A 19290-nucleotide genomic window follows, 5' to 3' on the forward strand; every position below is an offset into this window, starting at 1 on the left:
CCCTAGCTCAGTTATTAATATTATCCCCCTGTAAAAACCTCTTGATTCGGACCTCCTCGGTCCACAAAGCTCTCATCATTATTGTCTTCCAATTCCTATATGGATAGTCCATTAAGCTCTGTTTACAATGTTCAACCACTTTTCTAGTCTAAACTCTCAAATTCCTCCAAAAAACCAACATGGTAATTTTTTTTCATGGCATTCCCCCCACTCCTGGTACCAACTTTGGTCTGTTACTTTTATATTGCTGTGGTAAGACCAATGAAATGTCTTCCATTTAAGTCTCTGGCTTTTGAATACATGGATATTTAGTTGGTGGCTGTTTGAGAAAGAGTGATTGATGTGGCCTTTTTAAAGTAAGGTGTCACTGGAGTGGCAGGCTTTGAGGTTTCAAAAGAGTTGGGCCATCCCCAGTGTGTCTCTGCTCTTTATTTGTGCACTAGGATGTGAGTTCTCAGTTGCTACTCCAGCACCATGCCTGCCAGCCTACTGCCACGAAAACTGCCATGATGCTGATAGATTTCTCTCCTTTTATTACTGCAAACTCCAAATAAACCCTCACTTCTATCAGTTGCCCCGGTCGTGGTGTTTTATCACAGCAATAGAGTAGTAACTAAGACAGCATCATACTTAGCTTAAGCTGTCAATTTGACCCACCCAGAGTCAATTTGGAAGAGACAACCTCAATTGAGGAGAAGCCTCCATCAGCTTGACTGACTGAATTGCTAATTGATGTAGGAGGACTGAGTCCACTGTGGGTAGCACCATTCCTATGCAGTCGGGCCTAAGAGAAGTAGCTTCTTAACGTGACATCAAAAGCAAGCAAGTAAGTCATGTTCCTTTTGTAACAGGGCCCCAGAACTTCATAGGTCCCCAAACTTAACATGACCGACTCCATGATGGAAGTCATTCAGGCCCTAAAACTGAACACGTAGACCGTTCCACCAGCCAAAAGGGAGACAAAGCTCTAATCCGCGCAGGTCCATAGCTCCTGGAAAGTCTCTGAATGTACTACCTTGCTTTTCGGCTGCTGTAGTTCCACTTCTGGCTAACCGTCCTTGCATCTGAAGTATGTCAACCCACGATATCGTTCATGTCCTGACGAGCTCATCCTGAGAAAGGCTTAGGGCGACCCTGGGATCTTGAAAACCCAGTGTTCATAGCTGTCTATATTGCAGCGACTCTATGTTGGCTTAAACCCATGTCCAAGTAGTCTTCTCTCGTGGATACCCCACAAACATTTCTGGAGGCCGTGCCAGTGGTTCCAGTGACTTGTAGTATATAAATGACTAGCATCCCCTCCTACCGTACCTCACTGGAAGCCATTAGTTATAGGACCTCACCTCTCTGCACATAATTTCTTAGAAATCAAGCTTTAATTTGCATCTTATTAGGAGGGCTTCCTTTCTAGACAGCTCATCTTTTGACACGAAAGCTGATGTTTGTCTTGTGATTTGAAATGCCCTAAATCCCACTCTCGTCTCTCTCCTCCTCCTCTTTGTTCTCCTCCTGCCCTTTTTCTTTTTGTTCAGTTTGACACAATGTAGAGCTGAGAAGAGGAAACCACGATTTAGAAAATACCGCCATAAGACTGGGATACGGGCAAGCCTGTGGGAACATTTTCTTAGTTAGTGTTTGGTAAGGGATGGCCCAGCCTATTGTGGCTGGTGGTCCTGGATTATATGAAAAAAGTAAGCTGATCAAGCCAGCAAACAGTACTCCACCATGGCCTCTGCATCAGTTCCTGCCTTCAGGCTCCTGTCCTTTTTCAGTTCCTGTCCTGACTTCCTTCAGTGATGAACAGTGCTGTGGAAGTATAAGGAAAAGAAACACTTTCCTCCCCCAGGTGCTTTGGTCATGGTGTTTCGCAGCAATAGTGACCATAGTTACACCATAGCTAAACTGGAAACATTCAAAGATTAACCGAAAACCAAGAAAGAAACCAGCAAAATCAACACATATCTAGGCAACCTATGATCTCAGTTACAGAAATATGAAATCAGTAATAGAAATTAAAAAAATGAAGCTGGGGGGGGTTGGAGAGATGGCTCAGCAGCTAAGAGCACTGACTGCTTTTCCAGAGGTCCTGAGTTCAATTCCCAGAACCCACATGGTGGCTCACAACCATCTGTAATGGGATTCAATACCCTCTTCTGGTGTGTCTGAAGACAGCTACAGGGTACTCATATAAATAAAAATAAATCTTAAAAAAAATGAAGCCAGTGGCGGTGGTATATGCCTTTAATCCCAGCACTCAGGGGCAGAGGCAGGCAGATTTCTTAGTTTGAAGCCTGCATGGTCTACAGAGTTCCAGGACAGCCAAGGATACATAGAGAAACCCTGTCTCAACAAACAAACAAACAACACCAAAAACAAAGTTACATGTATAAAGTCAGAGAAAAAGAATATCAATACAGGATTCTGTGTCTATCAGAGTATTCTTTCCAGAACAAAGTGGGAGTCATGTTGCCATGCTATGATATTTAATTCATATCTAATAGAGATTTGAAGCTACTATATGGACATGCAAAAGATACAGGAGTAGATCGGTCAAAATACATTGTACGAAATTGAATTGCTAAAAATTCAATTGCATTGAAGAGAATTGCTAAAAATAATCTATACAGCAAAACCTATCATTTTTGTCCCTACTCAGCTTGGAAATGATTGCACTGTCAAGCAAGGCTGTGGAAAGACCAGAAGTGGTCTCCATTCAGGACCTCTAGCTTGAGAACTGCCATGGAGACAGGCTCCAACCTAGGCGAGCCTTGTGTGGGTTGCCACCGACATTGGAGTCCGTTTCCTATTTGCATCTCCGGTCCAGCTTTTGCCGGTCAGCCTGTGCCCTCACAACTTGGACTCACGGGGAGGATTCCTAGACAAGTCGGAACCCAAACACTCCGGAACGGCTCACCGTGTAACCCGGAGATCCGGGAACCCAGATACCCCGGAATGGAACCCTGCGGAAACCGGAGACGGGAGAACCCGGACACCCCGGAATGGAACACCGCGGAAACGATCCGTTCCGGAATCCGGACATGGTGAGTCGGGGCCCGGCCTCAGAGCCAGGAGGTTTTGCTGTAGCTGCAGCCGTGCAGGGTTGGAGGCGAGTCCCGGGTCGACTCCTTCTGGGGCGGCTCTTTCGGCTCGCGGCGAGGGCACAAGTCTGGCAGCCCGATGGCGGGATACTGGGGACACCCCGACTCCCCGTGTGCAAGTTCTGCCCGAGAAAAGCTTTGGGCTGGGGTCCGCGCCCCCTTCTCCTGAGCTTCCTACATCACTGGCAGCGTCCATTCAGGACAGTGACTTCCTAAGACTTTTCCATGCCAGTTTCCTGTCTTCACATTAAGCTGTCCCCGTGTAGATTTCAAACAGACTCTGTGCTTTTTATATTTCTCCCCCCGGTGCACACCAGGTGGCAATTTGAAAGAACTTGTTTTGTGTTCGTGGACTTTGCGCCGGTGCAGAAAGCACGGGACTCCTGGTAAAACTTTTCACGTCACACTTCTCCCTAGGCACAGACATTTTAGCACGAAATCTTTGGGTTGAGCTTTCCCCTGGCTGATTTCAGAGGTGATGGGTCTTTTATTATTATTATTTTTTTTTCGGTACCGGATTTCAGTACTTCGGATCTCAAGTGCAGATAATAAATGCTACCGGTGCCAGGTTTCAGGATAGGAGTTGTTAAGGTCCCTGGAATTCTGCCCTAGGGCGGATCTGTGAGCCCGCAGCTTTTAAGGCTGGATACCAAGTGGATAGGGGGAACGTTTGGTATATTTTATCTGAAGACATTGCGTTTGTTTACATATCTTGGCTACTATAATATTATAACTGTGTCCTTGTCCTGGTGTACTTACTCTGTACTATGACTTTTGGGTCATATAGTAAGTCAACTTTAACTTCTTTATGTAGAGCTTTCACATTATTTAAAAATTCATATAGTCAATTTGCCATCTTACCAATAGTTCCCAAGGGCTGCCCCTCCCCATGTTTATGTTCCCTAGAACCTCCCCGCCCCGCCCCCCTTTTCCTTCTAATGACGTCTCTCCAGGTAGCCCATGCTGGCCCGGAGGTTTTTTTTTTCTGCCTGTCTGTCTGTCTGTCTGTCCTTTTCTTCTCTTCTCTTTTCTTTTCTTTTCTTTTCTTTTCTTTTCTTTTCTTTTCTCTCTTTTATGCTTCCTGAGAGCTGGTTTAACTTTTTGATAAGAGCTCCCAGTCTGGGGTTAAATTACTGTTGCAAAGAAATTAGAGCTCATGCTTTTTTGTAGCTCCTGGAAGTATATACCAGAAACACTTTCTGGGACTGTACAGGGACCTGTCGCTTTTAGCTTTTCTACCTCAAACTACCCTGTGGATGTGCTTACACACGTATGTATAGCTACTCACTGCCTGAGGTCTAGGGAGACCTTCCCTCTCCTTCGTTCCCAAAAGCTTGGCAGTTCATATACAGCCCCTTTAATGAAAGAGGGTATATTTATGTCACTCAGTGCTCCCCACCCCACCCTACCCCCAGCCCTTGCACCGCCACCATGTCCGGATTCCGTGACTGAAACACTCAGGACCTGTGTAGTCAGTGTATCAATGTGGCTGAAACCCTCACATGCCTTCTATATTTTGGCCAGTTGGTGTTTTCTGTACCGGTCTCCATCTGATGCAGAGAGGATTTTCCTTGACGCTGGGCGAGAGCCACATTTATCTGTGAGTGTAAGGATGAGTGTTTCGCATGCGGTTAGAAGCCATGCTAGCCCAGGAAAGTGACAGTTGTAGGTTCCCCTCCTCGATCCATGGTCTCCCTGGCTCTGGGTAGTTGGTTAGGTTCCCGGTACCAGGCACGATTTCCCTCTTGGTTAGAAGGATCAAGTCCAGATGAGTTGCTAGGTAACTTCCAAGCTATTTTTGTGGCTTATTGTGTCATGATCCCATGGTGTCATGTATAGGCATCCTAGCTTATAGCACTATTGCCTGCCTCTCTCCTTTGGAAACTTGCATGGCACCATCTGGTCCCTTGAAAGCTAGTCCTCATGGAGGGGACTTTCAGATCACATCCTCTGGGTCCTGTATTTGAAGTACACAGTGTTCTGCAGAAGAGAACCGAAGGCAATGGCAGTAATTTATCATGTTTTGGAAGTCTCCAGTGTTCCCTGTAAATTCCCTTTAATATATATTTATTCTGTTGGTTCGATTTTTCTAGGGAATCCTAACGAATACAGTGTGTTAAGGTCATTTAAGCTGACAATTTGTGTTTCAAGTGTGCAGGGTGATTTTCCATAAACAAAGTCTCACAGCCATTTCAAAATCAGGGAAGCCACTAAACCAGTGGTTAGCAACCTGTAGGCCATGGCCCCTCTGGCAAACTTCTCTCTCCAAAATTATTTATATTACGATTTAGAACTAGCGGGATTACAGTTAGGAGGTAGCAACAAAAATAAGGTTGTAGTTGGGGTTCACCACCATAAGGAACTCTTTTTGAAGGGTCACAGCATTAGGAAGGTCGAGACCTACAGCTACTAATGTAATTTGCTCTGCTTAGCCAAATATTAGAAATGGTGGAGACTCATCTAGTCCCTTGGTACCCAGAGTCTGCAGGTACTCCAGTAGTCTGTGTAATGACGGCATACACAGACAAGCCACAGACGTCCTCTGGGAGACTTTATACTTCTCAGAGCACTTGTTCTAATAGAAATACTACATACTACCCATTAGCTTTTCTGCACTGGCACACAATAACGACAAGAAAAGTGTGTGCTTAATTCAGGTGTCTTCCTACAGTCCTTCTATCATCTCTTGTTGGGTGAATCTGCAGATGTGAAACACAGAAACGGTCACCTAGAGTTTGATTGTGAAGACACTACAGTGGTTGTGGTTGCCTGTTGTTTCTCACACGGTTGTGAAGTTGGGACGTTTTTCTTGGTAGTAGATGGGGGTTGAACCTTGGGGATCCTGCTTATGACGTGTGTGCTCTTTCACTGAGCTATGTCCCAGACCCAAAGTTATTCTGAGACATGAAAATAATATTGACGTGTGGACTTCGCTGATGCTTCATCCATTTTGATGTGCTAAGGTAGGGCTTTACCCTCCTGCCCTGCCTAGTTGAGACTGCTGAGTAGCATAGGCTGGCCCAGTGTATTTGACCCTCCTGAGTGCTAGGATCCCAGGCATGTGACAGGCTGTGCTTCTTCTCATCTTCTGATAGAGTTTGAGCAACTTTCCTTATCCTTAAAGCCACAGAATGTGATGGTGGGGATGGGGGAGGGGAAGTGATGGGTGGGGGTTGGGGGGAATGACTTGTGATATCTCTCCATTCTGGTAACCTTGCCTCTGTTCTATCGAAGGGATGCAATTGTCAGTTGTTATTAGTAAAGTTCACTGTTTTTAATGTGATCGCTCGTTTCCCATTGCTTTGCGATTCTTATTTGTGTTTAAGCTTTGAAATGGATGCACTCAGAGGTCTCCATTTCTTCCTTTGATTTTTATTCATTTTCGTGCACATGCACTGTGTCTGCACAGTCGTCTGTGACTGTAGGTGTAGGTGGGCACACAGACATGGCGACACGCGCTGAGGCCAAGTGCCAGTGTCAGGTGTCTTCCTCAGTTGTTTCTCCCTGACATACTAACCCAGAATGTGCCGATTTGTTGAACCCAGCTAGCCACCCTGTCCCGGAGATTCCCGAGCAGTCTCCTGAGAGTTGGGATTCCAAGGAGGCCTCTCGACCCACATGGCATTTCCACGAATGCCGTGCCCCCAAGCGTTTGCTCGCCAAACCATCTCCCTTCCTTCAGTTCCCAGTTTTAACTCGTATGAATTCTTGGAACTTGGTTTCCGTTCTCAAGGCCATCGCCAGCGCTGAGCTGTGAATCCTATGGTTGTCGTACAGTTCTGTTGCTTCTGTGCACGTGGCGGGAACAGGAATTTACGTTTAAGTTATTTCATTCCTGTGCTCACTTGATAGTGTTTACCGAAAAGTCTGTGGTTCTATAACCAAGATTTCTGGTGACATCTGCGTGGAAATGGCCTTTACTTAACTTGCTTTTTGGGCTTTCCCAGGATAAAGGTATACTCATTAGTTATACTGAGTCAACTATGTTATCCAATAGCCTCAACTTGAGCGGAGTCCAAACACCGACAATGTGTGTCAAATAGCCGTGAGGCTGCAGCTGGTCCTTGTGGGTTGAAGGAAGAAGAGCTGCTTTTTAAAACTATGAAAAGGGCTGGAGAGATGGCTCAGTGGTTAAGAGCACTGACTGCTCTTCCAAAGGTCCTGAGTTCAAATCCCAGTAACCACATGGTGGCTCACAACCATCTGTAATGAGATCGGATGCCTTCTTATGGTGTGTCTGAAGATATATATAAAATAAATCTTTAAAAATGATGCAGATGATTTCTCCTGGCAGCTCTTGGGCCTTCCTTAGTTTCTCTGGTTGTGGGGTATGTGTAAAAGGATTTATAAACAGACCAAACCCCAACAGGTACTTGAACATCTCTGGAGAAAGAGTACTGAAAATGAATGACCAGTGTTTGCCAGACTCTCACATCAGTTCACAGCTCTGGGCAGGGACAACCCTGAGATATATGCATTTATTGCTTTTTACTACAATCCAGGACTCCCATCACTTCTCTGGAGACCTTTCTTGATTCAGCGACCTCAGAAATGAAAGAGAACTTTGAGTCAAATCTACTCAAGGTAGCTAGTGTCCATCTGCTGAACTTGTTTTCTAGTGTCGTGGTGACTATTCTGTGTCTTTCCTTTTTGTCCTAAAGTTTACTTTTTTTCACTCTATCTAATGTGTGTGTGTGTATGTGTGTGTGTGTGAATGGGGCTGTCCCCGGCATGCTTGTGGAGGTCAGAGGACAACTTGTAGGAGTTGGCTCTCTCCTGCCACCAGGTGGGTCCTCAGGATGGCACTCAAGTTGTCTAGCTTGGTCAAAAGTACCTTTACCCTCTGTAGGGAGCAGAAATCCCTGAGCTATTTCTCTAGCTCCCCAGTATGTCTCTCTAAGCAGAACACAAGCGTCCTGGTTAGGTGGGTTTTTTTTTTGTTTGTTTGTTTATTTTTTGTTTTTTGTTTTTTGTTGTTGTTGTTTTTGTTTTTTGTCAACTTGGCACAAACTCAAGTCATCTGAAGAGGGAACCTGAATGCCCCCATCAGACATTGGTCTGTGGGCACCTGTGGGGCATTTTCTTGATTGATGATTGATTCGAAAAGAGCCAATCCACTGGGGGAGGTGCTGCCCTAGTACCCTGCCCCAACCTTGTGACTTTCATGTCACAAGTATTACACTGTTCCTCCTCTGTTGAGACCTCACCCGCTTCATCAGCCCCTGTTTAGCTTCTTGACCTCCAGAAACACCCCAAGTGAAGTGTATAGTTCAAAGCTAGGATAGCATATATATAGATAGGGAGAACATGTGGCGTTTGTCTTTCTGGTCCCCTAGTGAATCTCATTGTCCTTCACAACTGAATAAAATCCAACCATGTGTGTGCGACACATCTCCACTGTCCACTCGTCAGCTGATAGACAGCCAGCTTGGTTCCATTTCCAGCTGTTAGGACAAGAGCAGCCATGGTCATGGACAAGCAAGTAACTGTGACATGTGGCTGTCTGTCTTTAGCTTTCCGAGGAGCCTCCCCGATTCCCACAGTGGCTGTCCCAGTTTACATTTGGCATCAGCGGATTGGTCTCCTTTCCCACATCCTCATCACCCTTTGAGGCCATGTTTTCTTGATTCTCCCCATTCTGACCGTGCCAAGACAGAACCGGAAAGTACTTTACATTTGTATCTCTGTGATGGCTGACGATGATGAACCACTTTAAAAGTACGCCTTGGCCATTCCATTCGCGTTTCTTCTTTGGAGCATCCTCTGCTCAGTTCCTTAGCCTGTTTTTTTTTTTTTTTTTTTTTTTTTTTTTTTTTTTTTTTTTTTTTTGATTAGGCCGTTTGTCTTCTTTTCGTTTAGTTCTCTCTGCTATCCACTTATGTTTCAGGAGCTGTTGTCCTTCAAGGATGTGTCCGTTGATTTCTCTCCTGAAGAGTGGGAATGCCTAGACCCTGCTCGGTGGAATTTGTATAGAAATGTGATGTTGGAGAATTACAGAAACCTTGTCTCTCTGGGTGAGGATCCACGTCTACAGAATTCTTAATTGCCTCTTAACAGCGGATTTCCGTCCTCTGTAGACAGTATGTGAGGGGCTTCCATTTTGCATGAAGGCAGTTTGTATTTCCACCCACAGAGAAGTATTTAGGGCTGTTATGGTCAGTAGAAGGCCATTTTAATTGTATTTACCCTGAAATCTCCTTTCTTGAGGAATATCTTCAGTCTAGATCAGCAGTTCTCAACGTGTGGGTCATGATACCCTTGCAGGGCTCGAATATCAGATGTTCGTAGTATGATTCCTAACAGTTTAAGATTACAGTTATGAAGTAGTAACAAAACAATGTTATGGTGGGGGCTCACCACAATAGGAAGAACTGTATTAAAGGGTCGCATCATTAGGATGGTTGAGGACCACTGCTCTAAACCACTGTAACTGGCATGAAGCACTGTGCCTGAATCTTAAATTCCATCTCCCCTTCTGCTTTGAGTTGGTCAAGTGCGCAAGCGAAGTTTAGCATCTCCAAGTTGAAAATCCCTCACACATATTCTAATGTATATGTCAGGGAATAATCTCGAAAATCATTTCCTCAAATCTCTTTTTACATTTCTTTTTTTCCAGTACAGTACGGTCAGAGAAATGTGTTTACTTATTAGGAGACTCGTAACTGAACCACCGTTCTCTGTTTGCAATAAACAGGTCTTGCTGTGTGTAAGCCTTCCCTGGTCACACTGCTGGAACAGATACAAGAGCCTTGGGATGTGAAGGGACAGGAGTCAGGAACCATGTACCCAGGTAGGTAGATATGGCACAGAAGACACAGAAAGATGCCCGGCTTTCAGATGTGGACTGGGAAGCTCTGTTTCAGTGGAAATGATTTTTCTAGAGCTGGCATCACAGATAGTTGTGAGCTGCCATGTGGGTGCCGGGAACTGAACCCAGGTCCTATGGATGAGCTACACATGCTTGCAACTGTGAGCTATCTCTCCGGCCCTAACCACATAACCTTTAAGTGTATAAATAATGAATTAAAAGAATAGTAATGGGGTTGGGGATTTAGCTCAGTGGTAGAGCGCTTGCCTAGCAAGCGGAAGGCCCTGGGTTCGGTCCCCAGCTCCGAAAAAAAGAAAAAAGAAAAAAAAAAAAAAGAATAGTAATATAAAGTCTATCATCTGTTCCTGTCTCTCTGGGCCAGGGCCATCCAGATAATATGCCAGTGAACCACATAGAATTCATCAGGGTCCTTCAAATAGATTTTTGTTTTCTGTAGAGTCTTACTTTTATCTTTATCTGCTTAGGACTCCAGGGCTTAGACTGGAGGGAATTCTCTGTGGTTGAGAACAAGTCCTGCTTTTGTGGAGGACACAAATTTGATTCTCAGTGCTCAGTTTGATGGGGAGCTCACAACTTCCCATAATCCAGGGGCTCCCTTGCTCCCTTCTGGCCTCTGCAGGTGCGTGCACATACATTCTCCTGTTCTGACTAGACTGAAGTTACCTGTCAGCCCTCAGACACCTCATACATGCCTCAATCCTCTCTTTTCCTCTCCCAAGAGGGCAGACTGATGTGGGAAGTAGTTTATATTTTGGGGTGACCATGGAATGCTGTTTTCAGAAAAGAGGAGCTGTGGTTGATGACAAAGATAAAAAAACAAAACAAAACAAAAAAAACTTCCCTCAGGTGGCCTTAGTTGTTGTCCTCACTGGGGCATGTCCATCCATGTTAAGTTCTTTGGGGATTTACCACAAAGGCAGTTGACTGTTATCTGTTGTTAGTTTCACATTCCTGTGGGGCCATGGAGAGGCTCCTCAGTCTGCTCTTCTGCCATCCCAAGGATGTGTCCTCTTGGCCTGGCTTTGATGTTAGATTTAGAAGTAAGCCACCTTAGTGTAGCAACTGAGGTGACTGGTTATTTTGTAACAGCTGAGGTGACTGGTTATTTTGTAGCTGCTGAGGTGACTGGTTATTTTGTAACAGCTGAGGTGACTGGTTATTTTGTAGCTGCTGAGGTGACTGGTTATTTTGTAACAGCTGAGGTGACTGGTTATTTTGTAGCTGCTGAGGTGACTGGTTATTTTGTAACAGCTGAAGTGACTGGTTATTTTGTAGCTGCTGAGGTGACTGGTTATTTTGTAACAGCTGAGGTGACTGGTTATTTTGTAGCCAGAGGTGACTGGTTATTTTGTAACATCTGAGGTGACGGGTTATTTTGTAACAGCTGAGGTGACTGGTTATTTTGTAACAGCTGAGGTGACTGGTTATTTTGTAGCCAGAGGTGACTGGTTATTTTGTAACATCTGAGGTGACGGGTTATTTTGTAACAGCTGAGGTGACTGGTTATTTTGTAACAGCTGAGGTGACTGGTTATTTTGTAGCCAGAGGTGACTGGTTATTCTGTAACAGCTGAGGTGACTGGTTATTTTATAACATCTAAGGTGACTGGTTATTTTGTAGCTGCTGAGGTGACAGGTGTTTCTCATTATCCCTAGGCTTTTCACTAGAGCAGGACAAAACAAACAAACAAACAAACAAACAAACAAAAGACATTTATTCTAAACTATGATAGGGAGAAGATTTGGGAATTATGACCTTAACAATTTGTATTAAAGAAAGACAAGAATGTAACACAGCCTTCTGATATCAGCTAACCCTTACTTGACACAAAATTGTTTCCACTGGGGCAAAACCCTACTGATGCCAAGAGTGTGGCAAAGGCTTCAGTAATAGCTCAACTCTTAGTCGACACCAGAGAGTTCATACAGGAGAAAGGCCCTACAAATGCGCAGTTTACAGTATGGTACAACCCTGCAAAACCAACAGCCCATGATCAACTGAGATCAAGAGCATACAGCATCCCAGAAAATCAGTTAAGAGACTATATGTTTGATGAAATAGCCGCATCACATCTGGTAATGTAAGTTTCTACTAATGAAGTTTGGGTAATTAATGCACCTGTTTCATGCTTTAACTAGGAACTTGAACAACTGAAATGCAGCCGGACTGAACTTTGAAGCAAATGTTCATTTAGAAGGAGACTGGGGAATGAGGCTGCCATGGTTTTGGGGACCCCATTGCTCTGCTGCTGGCTTTTGTTTTCTCTGCACCGCAACATACAGCTGAACACACACAGAAGTGTTATTGTTGTTTTGGGGTTTGTGGTGCTTTGAATATGCTTGGCCCAGGGAGTAGCACTATTAGGAGGTGTGGCCTTGTTGGAGGAAGTGTGTCACTGTGGGGGTGGGCTTGGAGACCCTCCTCCTAGCTGCTTGCAAGGCAGTCTTCTGTTTGCCTTTGGAACAAGATATAGAACTCTCACTCCTCCACCATCATGCCTGCCTGGATGCTGCCATCTCCCACCTTGATGATCATGGACTGAACCTCTGAACCTATAAGCCAGCCCCAGTTAAATGTTGTCCTTTATAAGAATTGCCTTGGTAATGGTGTCTGTTCACAGCAGTAAAACCACTTAAGACACTGTTATTAGGTTTTGTTTTTTGTTTGTTTGTTTTAGTCGTCGTTTATTTGTTTTAAGACAAGGTCTCACCGTATAGCCCAGGCTATCCTGGCCCTTGTTATGGAGTCCCTGCACCCCTTGAACTTGCCTTGATCTTTTTGCTTCACCATCCTCAATGCTGAGCTTACAGTTCCCACACTCAGTTAACCCCAATCAGTTCTTTTCTCCATGCACATCGTCATCGGATCCTTGGAGAATCCAGCCCACGTGTAATGAAATAGGCCGTTAATGAGGCTGTGAAATAGCGCCTGGGAGAAAAAATGCTGTTAGTCTAATGTCATTCATAGCTTTAGCCATGAAATTGTCTCTTCTCTTTCCTCTCCAGAGAATCTTTCTGACTGTAACAACTCAGCAAAAGACTTTGATCAACATGCAAAACTTACCATCCATCAGTGTGCGCACCGCAAAGAGACGTCAGACAAGCAGGAAGACGGTGACGAATCAGCTTCCGATCAGCATCTCAGGGTGCGTACAGGAGACATGGTCTACAAGTGTAAAGACTGTGGGAAAGCCTTCAAATACCGCTCAGTCCTCTACCAGCACCACATAAGTCACACGGCTGCAAGGCCCTACAAATGTAAAGAGTGCGGCAAAGCCTTCAAGAGAAGCAGAAACCTTGCTCAGCACCAGGTGACTCATAAGAGAGAGAAGCCACACAAGTGCGAAGAGTGCGGCCGAGCCTTTACCACACTTTCTGTCCTTACGCAGCACCGAGTCACCCACACCGGAGAGAAGCCCTACCAGTGTAAAGAATGCGGCAGAGCCTTTAAATATAACTCAACCCTCACTCAGCACGAAGTCATTCATACTGAAGCCAAACCGTACAGATGTCAGGAATGTGGCAAAGCCTTCAAGAGAAGCCACACACTCAGTCAACACCAGGTGACTCACAAAGGAGAGAAACCGCACAAATGCGAAGAATGTGGGAAGGCCTTCAGCAAGCATTCGTCTCTTACCCAGCACCAGGTCATCCACACTGGAGAGAAGCCGTATCAGTGCAGAGAGTGCGGGAAGGCCTTCAAGTATCAGTCAACCCTTACCCGACACCAGATTGTTCACACCGGCACGAAGCCCTACAAATGTCCGGAATGCGGCAAGGCCTTCAATAACAGTTCCACCCTTAGTCGGCACCAGATAATCCACACGGGAGAGAAGCCCTACAAGTGTCAGGAGTGCGGCAGGGCCTTTTACTGCTCCTCCTTCTTGATCCAGCACATGAAGATTCATTTCGAAGAGATGCCCTACAGATGTAAAGAGTGTGGTAAGCCCTTCCGGCTTTCCTCCCAGCTTATCCGACACCAGAGGATCCACACTGGAGAGGAGCCCTACATCTGCAAAGAGTGTGGCAAAACCTTCAAGTATCAGTCAAACCTTACCCGTCACCAGATACTTCACACTGGCGCGAAGCCCTACAAATGTCCGGAATGCGGCAAGGCCTTCAATAACAGTTCCACCCTTAGTCGGCACCAGATAATCCACACGGGAGAGAAGCCCTACAAGTGTCAGGAGTGCGGCAGGGCCTTTTACTGCTCCTCCTACTTGATCCAGCACATGAAGATTCATTTTGAAGAGATTCCCTACAGATGTAAAGAGTGTGGTAAGCCCTTTAAGTGTTCTTCCCAGCTTATCCGACACCAGAGGATCCACAGCGGAGAGAAACCCTATATATGTAAGGAATGCGGCAAGGCCTTCAACTGTACCTCATACCTTACCAAGCATCAGAGGACCCACACCGGGGAGAAGCCCTATGTGTGTCAGGAGTGTGGCAAGGCCTTCAACTGTTCTTCCTATCTCTCCAAACATCAGAGGATTCATCTTGGAGACAGACTCTATAAATGTAAGGAGTGCGGCAAAGCCTATTACTTTTCCTCCCAGCTCAATCGGCATCAGAGAATTCACACCGGGGAGAAACCCTACGTGTGTCAGGAGTGTGGCAAGGCCTTCAACTGTTCTTCCTACCTTCAGAAGCATCAGCGAATCCACATTGTAGAAAAGCCCTATGTGTGTAAGGAGTGTGGCAAGGCTTTTAACTGTTCCTCATACCTTACTAAACACCAGAGGGTTCACACCGGAGACAGGTCCTACAAGTGTAGGGAGTGCGGCAAGGCCTACTACTTTTCCTCACAGCTCACGCGACATCAGAGGACTCATACCAGAGAGAAGCCCTATCGATGTAAAGAATGTGGCAAGGCCTTCATTACTTCCTCCAGCCTTAAGCGACACCAGGAGACTCACACGCTCCTGAAACCGAGCCACGTCTAGAATTGGTGTATGTGTATATGTGTAGAAGCGACGCCTTAATGGGAAGAGAGTTGTTACTGGGTGTCTCATAAAGGAGGAAAACTCGTTCATGCACTTACTGTCTTTAAAAATTGCTGAATCTTCCGTTTGCACCAAGAGGCCCATATATGAGCGGAGACAATGCAGGTATAAGGGATGCGGCAAAACCTTTAAAAGGTGCATGGCACTGTTTCAGAACTGTTACAGATGTGATAATGTGGCCTGACCTTTGATCAAAGCCCTTCTTTGTTGGACAATGGGAAATTCATATTGGAAAGAGTATTATTGTCCTATGTCTAACCCCTAGAACACTCCAATACTATACTGTAAAGCCCCTCATAAAATGAAAAGATTAATATAGCTTTCACTAATACATCAGCAAATCCTTTTTTTTTAAAGACAGGGTCTCTGTAATAGCCCTGGAACTCACTTTGTAGACCAGGCTGGCCTCAGACTCACAGAGATCTTTCTGTCTCTGCATCCAGAGCACTGGGACGAAAGGCTGGCATCCCCGTGCCCAGCCCATACCTCAAAAATTGACGTGTATAAAGAATTATCATAGGCAGTTGAAAAACTGTGTATTATGTAGAGATTCTATTTTAGTACATACACGGAGTGAATGGTTCTTCGTTTGTCCTCTCTGGTATGTGTTGTTGGACCTGTTATTTTTGTCACAGAGATTAAACCACCTTACTGTAGCATGCACAGAAGAGATCTTAGTACTATATCATTGAAGAATACTGAATGACTGGCGGTTCTTGTTCCCCTTGTCTTTATCCCTCCAACAGATGTATGGATTTGGAGATGTTTTTGTATGTGATATTTTAATCCATCCTTTTTGCACTTAACCCAGAAATTACAAAGGATGTGAAAGTGTAATAAAGTGTTCTAGCTTTCTGAATCTTAAATCACTTGTTCATTTCTTTGTCATATGGTTTATGTCCACTCCTTTGGATACATACAAAGAACACAGAAATGTTGGTATTCGTTTGTGTTGACTGAGATGTACAAATCACAGTCCAGTGGTAAACCTTAGGAGTAGAACTACAGAAGCAGTTCCATGTTTATGGATAATGATTAAGACTAAGAGGAAAATAGAAAGACCAAAAATAATTTTAAGGGAGTTGATAATTTAAGGCAAGGTAGAACCCTTGTGCTTGGGGGGAACAAAATCTATTTTGTCTAAATGGCACTCATTTAAACAACTTCATGGTTCTCTGTTTAGAATAGTGACTTCCTGATTCTATGTCTGTTAATCATAAGGGCATGTGCATGAGTTAAACAGTTTATGACTGTTTATGTGACCATTTGTCGGTCATGGTTATCCTCTGAGCCAATCAACCACAAACTTCAGTTCAGCTGAGTCTGCTTGCAAAGCATCAGCCCAGCGGGGTTTGTTGCTGTGGGAAAGCCGTTGTGCTTTCTGGGGTAGCCTTTGGTAGGGGGAAACACCCACACCGTAAGTAACCCCTTACCTAGGTTCTATAAGGAAGCCCAGTAAACTCACTGTTCCCCCAGAGTGAACTCGGGGGGACACATGCCTCTGATTGTTGTTGGGGCTTTACGAGAAGAGGTAGATGTTTATATCCGACCCTCAGAAGGAATTTTGGCAACACTTGGTGTAGTTGGCAGAATATAACAAGACCAGGGTTGCTTTTGGGTAGAGTAATGGTGGTGTGCCTGGCAGGGGGGACGAGACAACCAGAGTGAAGTTGTGCATGAGCATGGGCGAGCGCGCGCGCGCGTGTGTGTGCACGTGCGTGCGCGCATGCGGTGAAAATGTGTACAGATCATGGGTACAGTGGCGGGGCATGAACAGTGCAGAGGGTAGTGAGACATGTAACTAAGGGAGATTTCCTGGGCGGGAGCCATCAGAATGGCAGTCTTCTTGGAGGTGGTGTGGAGTCGCACACCTGCTTGATGGGTGCGGTCCTCCCTGATGGTTTGGAGAAGCATTAAGAGCAGTTGAAGGATTAGATCAGTGTTGGCCAGTTTTATGTCAACGTGACACCAGTTAGAGTCAGTTGGAGAGAGGGAACCTCAGTTGAGAAAACACCCCCACTAGATTGGCCTTTTCTTGATTGATGTTTCATATAGGAGGAGATAGCACACTGGCAGTGCCACCAGCCCTGGGATGGTGATCTGAGATGCTATAAGAAAGCAAGCTGTGTGTGTGTGTGGGGGGGGGCACAAGCTGAAAAGCAACACTCTTCCATGCATGGCCTCTGGATCGATGCCTGTGTTCCGTTCCACCGGTGTGCATAAGAGATGGCTTCCAACCTTTCTGGTAGATTATAGGAAGTTGCTTTTGGCCTCTGTATCTGCTGCTTTTAGCAAATGAGGCACATGCATTATCTGTGTCAGGGCCTTAGGAGAGTATATACTTTAAAAATTACAGCTGTGCCTTTAGCTTGTGTTGTAAACATTGATTATATAGGAAATCCAGGGTTAGTACGGGTGATCGTTCCACTTTTCTCTTAAAGGCAGGTTAGGCAAACACTTTGAGTTCATGGTAGACCAGCAGTCTAACAGGGCTTCCAGGGGTGTCATTAACTCTGGCTGTGGGGTCCAGCAAAAGTTCCAGCCTTTAGGAATGTGAGTTATTTTCATAATGTTGCAGCTCCAGTCTCCAAGAACACTGCCCCATGGGCGACACTGCTTGGTGCAGCCTTCAGCTTGGGTGGGCTCCTCATCACTCTGCCTACAATCGAATCTGTTTTCCTACGCTTTCTAGGATCAGAAAAGTCCTTCGGCTCGCTCCTTTCACAGATTGGAGCTGGGTGATCTCCCCGATATCTTCCTGTCTGTCTGATGCAGAGCAGGTCACATCTAGTGATCCTAATCTCTAATGGTCACTGCCTCTTTCTTAGCACATGGCTTCACTGCACTCTGAAGCTTCCTCGTGCTCCCTGCCTCTCCAAGCGGCACACTTTGTATTCATTTCAGCCCATGTGTTGCCCCTTTTCACCGTAGACTTGGATAAGAGTAACCAGTAATGACCACACCACAGCCTCAATGCCATGTCTTGGAATTTCCTCTGCAAAAGATGTTGGGCCATTCCTCTTGAGTTGAGATTCAGGGAGATGATCAGGGCATGGACAGCATAGTCAGATTCTTTGCCAAGGTATCACACACATGGCAGCCAATAGAGTCCCCACTCCCTGCTGTGAGCTGAGTCTTCACTGTCGGTGTTATAATTAGCACTTCTGTCTTTCACACAAACTGGTGAATCCTTCATACAGCACTCAACAGATTTTCTAATCCGAAGTTCTGAAGTCTTCCACATTCCTTTAAACACGACACACCAACAAAAGGGATTAAGTTCTTCACTAGCAGCAATGAGGTGTAATCTGACAGAGCATTGTAACAACACAGTGAAACTTTATCATTCACAATGGAGTTCTGTAATTCCTCATTCTGTGCTTGTGGGTTTGAATAGGTTTGGCTTCCACAGACTCATGTGTTTGAATGCTTGGCCATACACAGTGCGCTATTAGGAGGTGTGTGGTCTTGTTGGAGGAAGTTTGTCCACTGTGGGGGTAGGCTCTGAGATTTCCTAGGCTCAGGCTCCACCCAGTGCAGAGGAGAGTCTCCTGCTGGTTGCCTTTCAATCAAGATGGAGAACTTTCATGCTGCCATGCTTCCCGCCATGATGATAAAGGACTAAACCTCTGAAACTGTAAGCCAGCCTCATTTAAATGATTCCTTTTGTAAGAGTTGTTGTGGTCATGGTGTCTCTTTAACAACAATAAAACCCTAAGGCAGTGCAAAGACAAAGAGAATTGTCATGCGAAAGAGGAGCATTGTGATATGAAATTGTGGCCTTATGACGTCACACCGGCACACCACCCCTAGTGGACCACTGTGAACCCAAACTCAGCATTATCACAGTGGGACACTGCACCAGTGGAAAATTCGACGTCACAATGGAAAGCTGTTGCGTGGCAATGCAACACTGAGATGTTACGGTTCAACGTGGTGATGGCTCAGGGAAACATTGTAATGTCACAATGATTCTTTGTAGTGGCACAACTCAGAATTTTGGTGTAGTTGGACATTTGCATGACAATGGTGGAGCACTGTGATGTCACCTTAGACCTTTATTATGGAAACATACTCCGGTGATGTCACAATGGAATGTTGTGATGTCACAATGGAATGTTGTGATGTCACAATGGAATGTCGTGGTGTCATGATGGACTGCTGTCATGTCACAATGTAGCAGCACTGTGATGTCAGATTTCAACATGTTTTCGTGAAGAAAAGGAGCAATGTGAAGCCACAATTCAGAATGACAATGTCGCCATGCAGCATTGGTTTTGTTTGGGGGTGGAGTGGGGTTCAAGACAGGGTTTCTCTGTGTATCCCTGGCTATCCTGGAACTCATTCTGTAGACTAGGCTG

At 45.3% G+C, this 19290-nt stretch overlaps 1 protein-coding gene across 6 annotated transcripts; it reads left to right on the forward strand.

Moving 5' to 3' along the window:
• The first annotated feature begins 3009 nt into the window (after positions 1-3009).
• Zfp11 (zinc finger protein 11) lies at positions 3010-15795 on the forward strand. Of its 6 annotated transcripts, XM_087577470.1 has the most exons (5): positions 3010-3484; positions 4623-4698; positions 8986-9112; positions 9793-9888; positions 12933-15795. In XM_087577470.1, exons 1-5 carry the CDS (start codon positions 3324-3326, stop codon positions 14867-14869), a joined length of 2397 nt encoding a protein of 798 aa, XP_087433596.1. In that variant the 5' UTR covers positions 3010-3323; the 3' UTR covers positions 14870-15795.
• The last annotated feature ends 3495 nt before the right edge of the window (positions 15796-19290 follow it).

This window comes from Rattus norvegicus, chromosome 12 (assembly GCF_021556685.1).
Source record: "Rattus norvegicus strain SHRSP/BbbUtx chromosome 12, alternate assembly SHRSP_T2T, whole genome shotgun sequence".
NCBI lineage: Eukaryota > Metazoa > Chordata > Mammalia > Rodentia > Muridae > Rattus > Rattus norvegicus.